Genomic DNA, 13,535 nt, shown 5'->3' with positions numbered 1-13,535 from the left:
ATGTTTCCAGCCCACTGAGACACCTTCCCTTTGCTCAAATCTTGTTTTTCTTCCACATTCCTTGTTTGAAAATGTCACTAACAATTTTTAGTAATTTTGTAATTGTCACATTTAGGCAGTTTTTCCGCACCTTCAATTGTTTATAAAGTGTCATTAAGTGACGGACTCGAAAATTGGTTGAAAATTCAGTCAAATTTGGGCGAAAATCCCGGCAAAACTTTCCATGGCGGGAAAAAATTGAATTTGAAAGATTGCGAAGAATCATGGCTTCAAACAAATCAGTGAGATCATATGTTTGGGTGGCATAAAATGGTGTGCTCTTGAAACGTTTCTGAAAAGTGGCATAGTTTTTTACGATTTTTAGTGATAAGGTAAATCCTTAATTTTGTTTAGAGTAGGTATTTATTTCATGGAGACTTTGTTTTGTCGCTTGGTGTGTTTTTTGGCTTCTGTTAGTTAAAATGGAAGGAGAATAAAAGAAAATGCTTTCTCACATTCACGTTGTTGTATATTTGTAATGGCCGAAATTTGACCTATATTATTTAAATTAATCTGTTGCTAGCACCCTATGTGCTCCTTTTCGTGGAGTGTTTAGTTAAACTGTTGGTTAACAGCGGGGTTAGTTAAATTAGTCAAGTTGGGGACATGGACTTGTGGCATAAATTGGGTTAGGAAATTCCGTGTCCACGTATTGCACTTTTTTACTTCTAAATTTGGACAACGTGACAATGTACGAGAGGATAAAGACCCGATCGACGGAAATACACGTGAAAAGCTCAATCGTTTAAAGCTTAACACAAATTCAAATGAGTCTCGAAACCTTGTAATTAAGCCCGTCATTCTTATCTCGGTAATTACGATCATGGCCCGTCCATCTTAAATTGTAGCCTATAATTCTTCCCCACGGCGTGGTCTTCTCATTTTCGCCGATAAAACTGCTAATTTTGATTTCATAACATGTTTATCTGTAGCGTCCGAGTTAAGTTGGCAACCTTGTTATTTACGCAAAGTCGTATTTTTCAGTACATCTTTCAATGGTTTTTCATCAAGCATTCGATCGATTTTCAGCCTAATTAACCTTTACGTAACGAATTATATGCATGCTTAGTTATATTTTCAAAGGTGTACTTCATTACGTCAGCTTCTCATGGGTTGCCATGGCAACGGTGACGCTGTGGGTCGCCGGGTCGATCTCCGACTTACGTCCTTGGTTGGTTCCGTGGTCGCGTGATATGTGACTATGGAAATCGTTGCGTAGGTCTGGGATGCATTTGGAACGGGGTAACTATGACAACCTTGGTTTCGTAGCTAAACTGTAAAGAGATGTGCATGTGATGTCTATTCGAGTAAATCCAAGACATCTTCTGTGGTAATTTCAGCAATGTTAAGACATGTGGAAAATGTGAGCTTTGTTACAGTTCTTGGTGATGTTTGATGGACAAGTGTTGTCGTGGTTTTGATGTGATAACTCAATTTTTCCTTATCACTGATGTTATTTTATCTTTTTTGCGTAAGTGTGGCGAATGTGTAAATTTGGATCGATAGCTTTTATTTTCCTGGGTTGAGATGGAATGTAAATTGTTGAGGGAGTTTGTGCATCTGCATTCAGGACATGACAGACTTTCGAGGGTTTTCTGAGGGTTCACAAATCAGGAATACTCGATCAATTTAGACTTTATTCAAGGTTGAACCACATTATCTAACGCGAATATTATGTTAATGTTTTTCGTAAATAACACAGTTTGTGAATTATTAGTACTCATAATAATCCAATTATTCGTATTTCAATAGTACCAGCAACACCATAATGAAGTTCATTTTTGAAATTATAATTTTCTTTTTTTTTTCTTTTCCTCTTTGTTGCGATTCGAACTTCGTCCACTCTATCTTCTTTTCATTCTCGTTTCTTAATATTTTTTCAATTTTTCATAAACATTTTCTTTCATTTCAGTATTTTTTTTTATTCATATTCCCCTCTCTTCCCTCTCATGTTGTTTGGATTCTTAAGTAATTTTGTTTACTTTTCTTATATTCTCTAATATTTTATGCTTCCTCTTCCAGCTCCTGACGTTTTTCTAATCCACCTTAAATGTACAGTGATCGTTTTTCTTCTCATTCGCTTGTTTACGATCTTCCTTGATGTTCTTTCTTGTATCCAATCGTTTTTGTTGTATATTTCGCTTAGTTTGCTTTTAGTTACTGTCATTTTAAAAATATTTTTAAAATCGTGTTTGACACAAAAGCGAACATCTTTGATAGAATCGTGGTATCAAAAAATGTAAATAGCCATTTTTATGTCGGATATATAGGTGTCTCAAAACGCTCGCATTAATGGTAAATTCTACATCCAAATCTGAGATGATTTTCATATCGTACTATATTTAGGGACTTTTAGTTTTTGAGTTAGAAGCACTTTAAATTGGCCAATCACAGTGCATAAATCGCTAGTTTGTGTTTCGTTGCTATGTTACCAACAAAAAATTTTCCTTCTACTATACGCCGATGCGCTGTGATTGGTCCACTTAAAATGCTCGTGACTTGAATACTATAAATTCCTGGAGATCGTGCGATACAAAAATCATCTCAGATTTGGTGCAGAATTTCCCATTTAAAGGAAGTGCGAGCGATCTAAGTCACCCATTGCATTTCTTAAACGTTGGTGACTCTATAAATGTCGGTACCTGTCAAACATGCAGAGGTACCAAATGCCAAATCAGAATTTCATTTCGTTTTGACTACGAAAATTTGTGACTGAACTGGCCAGAGAAATGCAAAAATAGTGTCGGTGACCACAAAACCAACCTTGTTGTTATTTTGACATTGTAAATTCGTTTATCTTTACATTGTGGTCAATAAACGTCAACGAGATATACAAGTTTTTGTGATGTCACGTGTTTGCTTTGTAGTTAGAATCCCGGGAAATATTTTCTTACCCAATCCCATTCACTTTTTATAATAATTGAAACAATAACTCATTGATCGGGAAAATGAACTGAATTTTTTGCGGTACTTTTATTGAATTATCTCAAACACACGTTATTTTTTCCGGGGTGTTTTTCGCCGTTAAATTTTATTGATTTGGACCAATTGCGCTTGAATTCAACTGAGAAAGATAAATAAAGCAGCTAATCTCCTCGTTATCTCGATAACATAACATTCCACTCATTTTTTACTTATTGTTCGAAATATTGTACAAAAACTGGAAAACTCTTTCATTTATTTTGTTTAACCGAGATTAATTTGTTTTATCTGATAGCACCGAGTTTTATATCACTACAAGATTACAAATTGTGAGAAATTGCGATTCTGCACTTCTCTGTGTTATCTCCATCCAGGCGTTCGTTGCTTAAGTCGGATTGCTTACTTGCCAGAGGCGTAATTAAATTAAGTATATTTTTCCCGGTAAACAACTTATTGGTTCGATCCGCAGGAAAATTGGTTTCGTGATCTGATTTAATACGAAACCGTTACATCTGTTGAAAATAAAATCGGTTCTATTTGCAGCCTCTTATTTATTTCTTTATCATCGGTAAAATCCGGAGATTTTTACAATTTGCTGAATAAATACATTGTCACCTACATATTTTCTACTGTGTACGAATTGTACTCCTTTCTTTCGATCAATAAACGGATCAGAATGCTGAAAAAAGAAAGTGGGGAATTCCAACGCCACAGGTAGACTTTTACATTCTTCGGATCATGAGATCAGCGGATTTGAAGACGTGGAGTGTAAACGAATTGTGTAATTGATTAGAATGTAAGCAATAACAATCGTGAATATATCAAACCGTTACGAATTTCCAACTTCCGCTTGCGTACGAATTAAAATTGCATTGTCATTAATTCGCGGGAATTTATGCGATTTTTTTTTCAGTAGAGGCAATGTCTCCAGAAAGATCAAATTCCCCACCAGATGAAGTAGTAATGACACCAAAAATGTCAGTACCAGCGAGCCCCGTGGCTGGGACTCCCATGCGAGAAGCCCAGTCGCCCATATCACTCCTCCTAGCAGTAGCGCAGAGTCAAAGCAGAAATGGTGATGACGATCTCACGAGTTTATCGTGGCTGCACGAAAGAGACCTTTTAAAAGGTAACCACCCATTGGAAGTACCGCCACAACTGTTTTTCTTCTCGTAGGAATGAATATCAACCCATCACCATCAAACAGCGTCAATTCTACTCCAGTGAAATGTAGCAATAGTCTCTTATTGGATCAGTTTCCAACGAGCGATTATGTCGATGATTCTTCCATATCAGCAGCGGATTCGTCGAGTAGTTCCTTGAATTCCCCTGTCCCATATCAGAGCAACGGGACAAGGAACAAACACCCGCATAACGTACCATACGATCCTTTAATCCACACAAATAACAAACCGCCGTACTCCTTCTCCTGTCTCATTTTTATGGCCATCGAAGACTCCACCCAGAAAGCTCTCCCAGTGAAGGAAATCTACGCGTGGATCCTCGAACACTTCCCGTACTTTAAGAACGCCCCCACTGGCTGGAAAAACAGCGTTCGGCACAACCTCTCCCTCAACAAGTGCTTCCAGAAAGTGGAAAAAGCCCCGGTACGATCACAACCTCCTCACTCTTTGTATCTGACGCTCTTCTTCCAGAACTTGGGAAAAGGCTCTTTGTGGACAGTGGATCAACAATACAAACCCAATCTAATCCAGGCTTTAACCCGCTCCCCGTTTCATCCGTGTTCCACTCTTGACCCTTCCACGTACTTCAACAAGCATTCAACTCCTGAAAAAAGCTCAATTTCGCGCTTGCCTAACCCCGAATTATACCCGTACCTTTCGAAAAAACTTGCTTCCGCCGAGATGAGCAGCAGAGTCAAAGCGGAGACTTCGGACGAGTCTCTCGATGCCGTTGACGCCGCCGCGGTCATGCTCAGCCTAAAAAACGGGCCCAGGTACCGACAGAAGAAGGAAAAGGTGCTCTATTGCCAGGTGATCACGACTTCGCCTAGCCAAGACCACACTTACAGCGCCGCGGACTCGGTGGACCCGCTCGGCAACGACGAGGCCTTCGAGAGCGACGAAGAAAGGTAAAACTAGCTTTTTCGAATTTGCCGCTTTAATACACGTCCATTAGAGTACTCCATTTGGAGTCGTTTATAGGTATCTAAAGTCCAGCTCATTGCTATCAGTCCACTCTCCTGTGTAAATTTTTTAAAATTCTTGGGTGTAAATCCGGCTTTCAATTCTTTAGGGGAAAATTGAATAACGATTTTTGAGGTTAACACATTAATTAAGAATTAATCAAAGATAAGTTCCAAAAGAGAGATTTAAATAAGGATTAAACAAGTTTTGACAAACTTGCGCAGGACGATTAGCTTCTACGCATGTGACAATTGCTCCAAGGTCAAACGCTTTTTCTGTCAACTGTTTTCGATAAAAATTTCTAGGGACTACTGCCAACTTTACTTTTTAATTAGTGGACCGATAGTAATGAGCTCTAGTACAAGCTGTTTATAAATCCTTCTACATTGACTTTAACTAAATAACCTAGATGGTGCAAAGTACCCGCCATGATGTTCCTACTCACCAGCCATATTGGAAATAGTGGATTTAAATTTTTAGGCAATTCGCAATTCTCAAGTGTAATGTTTTACTCGCAAGTTGAAATAAACCACCGAAAATAGTTAGAAGAAACATGCAAAATTTAATAAATTATGACTAAAGTTGTATACCAAACAACCAAAATAATAAACAAGAGCTTTAATTAGAAAATGTTAGGTTTTCAAAATTTATCACTCCTACATTTTTAATTATTTTTATACATTATAAAAACTACAGACCATTTAGTATTTACACTCATTATTATTGGATTACGATAAATTAGAAACTAGTTTATCAAAAATCACTGAAAATTCTACGGCAGCAAAGAAAAGAAAACAGACTACTATTGACTTCTTACAAATAAATTTTTATTGTAAAACTCATTATTTTAATAAATAACGATGCTTGTTAACTTGTGTTAATGACATCGTTGAAAAAACACCTTAGATAAATTAAAATTACATATTTTTTGCTTTTCAAAATGTAAAACGGATCTTGCAATATAGACAACATTTGATACGCCGGTGTACCAGATTTATATCATTGCATTCACAAATGCTATTTCCAAGATGGCCCATGCTAGGAACACGGATTTCTACCCCCACCACCGGCTTTTCACCGTCTAGGTATATTATATGTCACTGTGCTTCCAGCATCAAGGGTGGCTATGAAATGTCAAAGAAATTTGCCGCTTATTACAAATGCGGGTTTCGATTTTTCAAATACATTTGCAGTTAACCTCAAACATGAAGCAAAGTATATTTTGAGAAATAAACTGTTCCAGTTGTGGTTTAAAACCTGAAATTCGAAAACTTGGACAGAAAACCGTAACTAAAACGTCATTGAAGTAACATTATGAATAATTTTCAAGATAGTTATATTCACTATGAAAACAAAGCGGCAAAATAGTGTACGACAGGAATTCCAAAGCCGCTCTTGATGCTAGAAACATTTATAAACACCTTGTATAATAGATGTGAGTGGCGTGCGGGCGCTACAGCCTGTAAAGGATGCAACCCCCCACTCTGGAGGACATTTAAATACTATTGAAAGTGTTGTTTAGATGCAGTATTTAATTATTTTTTGTATTGTAGTTGGGTTGCAACTTCTTAAAATGTAATGCCTTAATGATAATTTTGATCAGTGAATGGTAAATGTTTAATTTCAGCCAGAATACAAGCTGGTATCTCTATTAATTTTTGACATATTAAGTTGAATTTTGATAAAATCGTAAAGTTCTTTTATAGGGATATTTATATGCAACTTTGCAAAATCCATGACGAGACTGAATACAGCAGATATGGCAAAGTCAATCTATTAGGATTTTTTTAATAAAGCTATTATTTTCTAATTTACTTCGCTTTAGGAATATTTCTAAAAGTTAGGTATTCTAAGAGAAGTTGCTTAGAATCGAATTTTAAATTCATTTGTACAAAAAGAGGAGTTTTTAAACAAAAAAATAATATAGTTTTTATTTTTACATACAGTTTTAAGCAGTATTACATTATATAATAAGAATTGGTAAACCAAAATGAGCCATGAATTTTTTGGTACATATGAACAATGTTCTCCATGCTCTCTTACACAATTTTGAACCATTTTTAACATTAAATTTTGAGTTCCCATTGAGTATAATTATATGCGAACTAAAAAATAAACAAAATTATTTATTTAGCAGAAATGAACAGAATATTAATATTTCATTATCAATAATTAACGATCGAATTTCAAGATTTTAATGTTTAAAAGAAAAAACGAAATAAGAATTTTAAGGTGAAATTATGTAAGGAATGACTTCTGAGCAACTTTTCTTAAAAATCGAAGATGTCCAACACCAAGAAAAAATTCACTTTGTTCAAAAACTCGTGGACAATCTATCATTTAGATAAATTAAGAAAGATAAAAGCTTATTCAAGTACAAAGCACTGCATTAGTTTTTCCTCTAATCTGCAGATATTTCAAATTTATTTTAATTTTCATCGTCAAGCGGCAAACGCCTGTAACTTTTTCTTGCGATTTTTAAAATATCAAATTTTGAAAGTCGTCATTCGTTGCCGTTTTTGGACCACTAAGAGGTCGATTTCAAGTGTGACTTCCGTTACTGCAAATCCCATTTGCAACATAGCAACGCCAATCACATTGCTCATACCTTGGCAACGGTTGCAAATTTGCGTTAACGCAGTGACTTGAAATCGACCCGCCATTCCGCAAAAAGTACCCTAAAATAAAGAATTACTACTCAATTGCAGTATAGATAATACATATTAATAGATTTCAACCCCACCATAGTAAAAAATAATTAAATACTGCACCTAAACAACGCTTTCAATGGTATTTAAATGGACCGACACGGTTTGTTGATCCTCCAGAGTGGGAGGTTGCATACTTTACAGGCGGTAGTGCCCGCACTTCATGTCAAATTTTAAATTGAATTGAAAATCAAGTGACAAGTCATTCATGGTTACAAAACCATTACCAATTGTGCAACACGAAAACTCTAAGAATTGGAAAATTTGAATATTTTCATATAGTATAAAGGGACCTCGTGCACCAAATTGGCCATTATAAAACACGTTCTTTAATATACTATTTCCCAATCGCGAAATTTTAATCTCGCGTGTTTTAGAGTTGTGAAGAGCCGCACGTGCCGCAAAATCGACTTCGAGGACGAAGAAGAGCGCAAAATAAAAGAAGGAGCCGAGACTCTTCTCAACTTGGCAGGAATAACGACAAGGAAGAGATTCAACTCCGGAGGCGAGTACGATCCGTACAAAAGGATAAAACTGTCGCCTCAGTACGACATCAACGATAACGAAGCGGAAGAAAGACCGACTCCTTTCAAGCCGCGATTATTGCGCACGAAGAAGAAAGAAGGGAAATCAAAAATTTTATGCAACAATAACAATGAGTGGGTGAAGCACCGGCGCGAATTGGAGATCAACCAACATAGGTAATCAAACGCCGCGCCGGCTAAATTTAGGAAATGTAAGTTCTAATAATGTTATAGTAATTTCAATATATTTTATGTTTTTGTTTACATTTATATAAAGTTAGGATTGTTTCTAGAAGTGTTATATTGACTGAGAAATGAGTTTAAACCCTCCACGATTATGACAGTTCCAAGAAATAGTTCTTTTCGCACTTTAGAAGAATTTTTTTACTTTGAAGAACGGCAGGACCAATTCCAATGATTTTTTTTGACTCGTTTGGTGCTTGGAACGTTTTGGAACTGTCGTAACTTAGTAATTTTTGTGCAGTGTCAGGTTCATCACCAAATATTATTTATGTAAGTGTTTTGAAGTCGAAAAGTGCAAGAGTTTTTATCAATGTATTTATTCTAAGAGGATTTTATCAAAATAAATTATTACTTTATTGTTACCAAAAGTAGGAATAACATGTAATTAATTAAGTGGGGAAGTAATTTATATTTAATTGCGTTGTTTTTATTTATTTGTATGTAGATGATTTAAGGATCTTGTTATTTTGTGTTAGCGCCGTGATGTACAGAATGTGGTTAAAATCGCTGTGTGTTAATTCGGTCATCACAACGTTACTGAAGTTAAGCAATAAATCTGAGTGTATCAGTGATAGGGAATAAGAAAAAATGCGTACTTTAAAATTCTCCTATTGCTACGGTTGATTTTAAGGTCACTGAAAGTAGACTAGCATAAATATATTTTTTCTATTTCCCGTGATACATGCTCTTCCTATTGTACATAAAATTCGAAACAATCATTAAGTGTTTTAAAGAATGTGTGTGCGTTTAAAGCTATTTTCCTATTAATCTTATCGTTCAATTTCCTTCAATGAGTATTTTTGGTCTTCCGATTTATCGTGAAATTGAATGAAAAGTGCGATATTTGTTTCGTTAGTTTAGAATGTGAGAATTCTAAAATCTTACATCTTATAGCAATACCAGTTTTGCCTGATCTAGTAAACAATACTCTATGCTTTGCCAATATTCTTGGCTTTGGTATGTATATATATTTAAGATTCTATGTGCCAAATCATTTTGTACTTTTATTGCAGTAAATTTTACTGGCAATATTTTTTGGCGCCTGTCTTCCAATTTTATAAAATAGGTCTTCTTATTACCCTTCCAGAGTTACATTTTTTAAATACGTTTGATTTGTGTTTGTCAAATTAACAAATTATTTCGGTGTGCGTTTTTTTCGTCGGCAATAACAAATTTTAGCGGTTATTTTACTGTGTTATTGTTACGAACGACCATTTGTTTGTACCTTTGGTTTATTATACAAATAAAACGGCTGATTTTACAACGTGTTGTTATTCTTAGATAAAGAAGCAAAATAGATAAACCATTCTCTTACACTTATTGTAACCATATGACTTTTACCGCTATCTATGAGATTGACGTAGACATTAAGTGACACGAACCACTAATGCAATGAGGTTGTTGTCGTAACTTATTTATTATTTGGGGTTTGTTAATTTTTTGAAATAAAATACAATATCAATTTAGAATTGTATTAGCACAAGATACATCCTGCAAATAATAAAATCTGTACAATTATCAGTAACATCACACTACTCTTCACACATGTTCAATGAAAAAATATCCATAAAACACCTTTTAAAGCACTAAGCAACACTAATTCAACGAAATTTGTAGTCACTGGCACCAAAAAAGTTCAAATAAAGAAAACATAGACTGACATCACACTTTAACTTGTGAATTTGCAGAACTTTTAAAATTTTCAACGGTTGAACCACAGCATAGGAATACAATCAGTAGGGAAAGCTTACCGACATTCGGCAGCCGTTTTCATGAGTAGCATGGGTGGTCCTTCAGCTTCTCGCCGCGAGATAACGTGGCGCAATGCCGCCGTTTTTAGATAAGATGGTTACATTAAAATAACAGAGGAGCCACGCTTATGGGAATTTTGTAACCGCCAGTATGTGGTAAGGAAGTGGTGCCACCTTTCTTTAAGAGTTCCACACTACCATCAAAATTACAGTTCCTTGCTACGAACGAAGTTTCTTTACAGGTTGGTGATAGTGGTAATATGATATCATGTTGGGTTGAGATAGGTTCAGGTCAGATAAACAGTTTGGATTGAATTTCGCAGAACATATCGTTTCAACAAACGAATATTCGCAAGAAGTAAAAACAATTTTGGAATATGTAGGTTTTTATTTTTCAAAATATGAAATACAAGAAATTACAAATTGCGTTAAACAGACATAATATAATTTACCTAATTAATAAATTGACAATTGAGAAGTTGCCATAATAGTTATTTATGTGTTAAGGGCATAATGTGGATGTTTATGTTCGACGGCAACTAGATTACAAGGTCGAGGGTCTTCGGCCCGAGACTTTGTAAGTTGCCCGAGATACATAAACATCCAGTTATGCCCGTGGTACATACAACGTTTTATGTCTTACCAATAAATTTTGATTTTTCAAAAATAAATAATTTCTCCACAAATACCAATTTCTGTTCTTGAATCTACATAAAGACTTTATAAAAAATACTTTACATGTCGTTTTGTGTTAGTTTAAAGATTTAATCATTTTAATTAGTAATGGCTTTATATACAATTTCTGATTTCTACACTGTTTATATGCGATAATTGAAACCACAAAATACTATTGCAGTTGATTTATAATTTATTAATCATTAGTTAGTTCGTTAATTACTCGGAACTATATTATTAGCATTATTTTTATTACTGTTATTAAAACAATCTAGTGTCCTGTCAATGAAATTAATCTTAGAACGCTTTACAAAACAATTGAAAGCGTATCAAGATGGTAGGTAAAATTCCATCTAAAATTGTTGAAAACGCTGCAAAAGCCACTGAAAGTTTATGTCAACAAAATCTAAAGATTTATACGATAAAGATTACGAAAAAGTCACAACGTGGACAACCCATTTGACATAACCTCAAAAAAACACGCGCACAGTGGAGCATGGCTATGCAATGCAGCGAACTGCAAAGCATGAATGTGTTACAGCCTCAAAACGGAGAATTAAGGACAAAAAAACATAACAACCAGTTTATTTATTCAGGTACCTTTTGAATTTGACTGTTTGATGATAATTAAGTTTAAATGCAATTTGAATATAGCGGGCAATTAAAACAAGTCGATTCGTAGCCAGTCGCTGTTTGTTGTGAGGTTGCATGACACCTTAATGCCCTAGGGCGTAACTGTACCTCCAACGTACCGCCAATCCGAGCCATAAGGAGCCAATAATTAGACGGTAAGACATAAAAGTGAAAATGTCTCAGAAAACAATACATTATTTTCAAACATATTATACAGACATAACATATAATAATAAACATATTATTAGCTATTAGTTAACATATAGCACATAAAAGTCTTTTTCAAATATTCAATGTGTGGTCTCTCAGAATAATCGAGTTTTACAATGTCTTCACACTGAGAGAAAAGGTAACATTAATAACTAACAAACGTAATTTTGAGACAAACAAATCGGCAAACGCGGGGCCTAAATTCAGTGACTGATTAATAAAAACGTCTTATCTCATTTTAAAAAAATCTGTACCAAATAAAATTATAAATTCAGATCATTTTTTAAAAAATCGTCCATTACAATTAAAAAAATTAAAAACCGTGTCCTAAAATCTGTTTTGCTGTTATAACGCTAAATCCTATGTTTTGGTAGAACACAACCAGAAAAAAGTATAAAATAATAAACAATTCTCCTTCAAAGAAATCACGTCATCACAAAATAAGATTAGCTTCTCATTATAAAATCTTGACCACTAGATGGTGTGTGACGACCATCTTGAACGATAGGTGGCGCTAGCGTTTTTTTGTGGCGCCCACTGGTGTTCAAGTCGTTCGTTTGGTTACAAAAATTAGCATTGGGTGGTTTCTCTGTTATTTTTATACTCAATGCTTAAAGTTATTAATAATACCTTAGTGTATATTGGGTTGCGGAAAAATAAAATGTTCAAAAAGCGTAAAGAAGTAAAAATTTAATATTACCTAATAAGTATTTTAATCATACCTATCCCGAGGGCTAACTGACCCCCGATATTTCATTATTTATGGTGTTTTAATATAATTAAAAAGAAAAATGCAAATTAATAGTTGACAAATCTTTTTATTTTTACTAATTTTATTCGCTGCCTTCATACGGTGTGACAAAAAATTCCAACATATTTTATTTGTATTCCCAAATCATACATGTTATCTAGCAACACAGGTTTTAAGTAAAACTGTTTCATCTGGCATGTCCACATATATTGCTTTGGGTCAGCTACCAGCTGATGCAACAGGCACAGTTGAATTTATCGACAAATTTGATAAACTTTTTGATATCTTAAATTCGTCCAAAACAAGTATGGCCAAATGTTTCAATAGAGCTTTCAAGGGTTTGGAATATCAAATCACGTTCTTAAATGAAACTTTACAATTCTTGAATTCTCTAAAAGTAATTTACCCAAAGAATGAAATTCATTAAATGTTTAAAAATAACCGTAAACGGGCTTCTTGTGTTGTGGAATAAATTACAGCCCTTAGGGTTTAAATATCTTCTCAAAAGACGATTATCTCAAGACGCACTTGAAAATTGTTTTGGATGGATTAGAAACCAAGGTGAAAATGCAATAAATCCAACGCCTAACCAATTTCAAGCTGCATTTAAGAAACTAATAGTTCAGGATTATTTTGATGAAACTAATACCGCTAATCAAAATTGAAAATTGCGCTCCTGATAAAGATGAGACACTGAATTTAAATTTAAATGACAGGTTTGACGACACTACAAAGGTTTCTTCATCAAAGAAACCAATAATCGCCACAAAAGATTGCGACTATCGTTTTCATTCGGTTGAAAAAAATACCATTAGATATATTTGTGGTTTTTCAATAAAAAATTGTTTAACAATACATTCTTGCAAAACTTGCACGAAATATGCCAATGGCTATCAAATTTTGGGCGAAACAACAATTTATACGCACTTTAG

At 34.6% G+C, this 13,535-nt stretch overlaps 1 protein-coding gene across 5 annotated transcripts; it reads left to right on the top strand.

Moving 5' to 3' along the window:
• The first annotated feature begins 240 nt into the window (after window positions 1–240).
• On the top strand, window positions 241–9,847 carry LOC148169436 (forkhead box protein N3-like). Of its 5 annotated transcripts, XM_088043445.1 has the most exons (6): window positions 241–371; window positions 1,123–1,281; window positions 3,875–4,090; window positions 4,138–4,568; window positions 4,617–5,053; window positions 8,194–9,847. In XM_088043445.1, exons 2-6 carry the CDS (start codon window positions 1,266–1,268, stop codon window positions 8,519–8,521), a joined length of 1,428 nt encoding a protein of 475 aa, XP_087899571.1. In that variant the 5' UTR covers window positions 241–371; window positions 1,123–1,265; the 3' UTR covers window positions 8,522–9,847. The 5 variants fall into 5 exon arrangements, with proteins under 5 accessions (XP_087899571.1, XP_087899575.1, XP_087899573.1 ...); XM_088043449.1 differs by lacking the exon at window positions 1,123–1,281 and having other exon boundaries at window positions 3,878–4,090; XM_088043447.1 differs by lacking the exon at window positions 1,123–1,281.
• The last annotated feature ends 3,688 nt before the right edge of the window (window positions 9,848–13,535 follow it).

Source organism: Gnatocerus cornutus, chromosome 8, assembly GCF_029298725.1.
Source record: "Gnatocerus cornutus isolate USDA-ARS CGAHR chromosome 8, icGnaCorn1.1, whole genome shotgun sequence".
In the NCBI taxonomy this organism is placed as follows: Eukaryota; Metazoa; Arthropoda; class Insecta; order Coleoptera; family Tenebrionidae; genus Gnatocerus; species Gnatocerus cornutus.
This window is presented reverse-complemented; position numbering and strand designations above follow the sequence as displayed.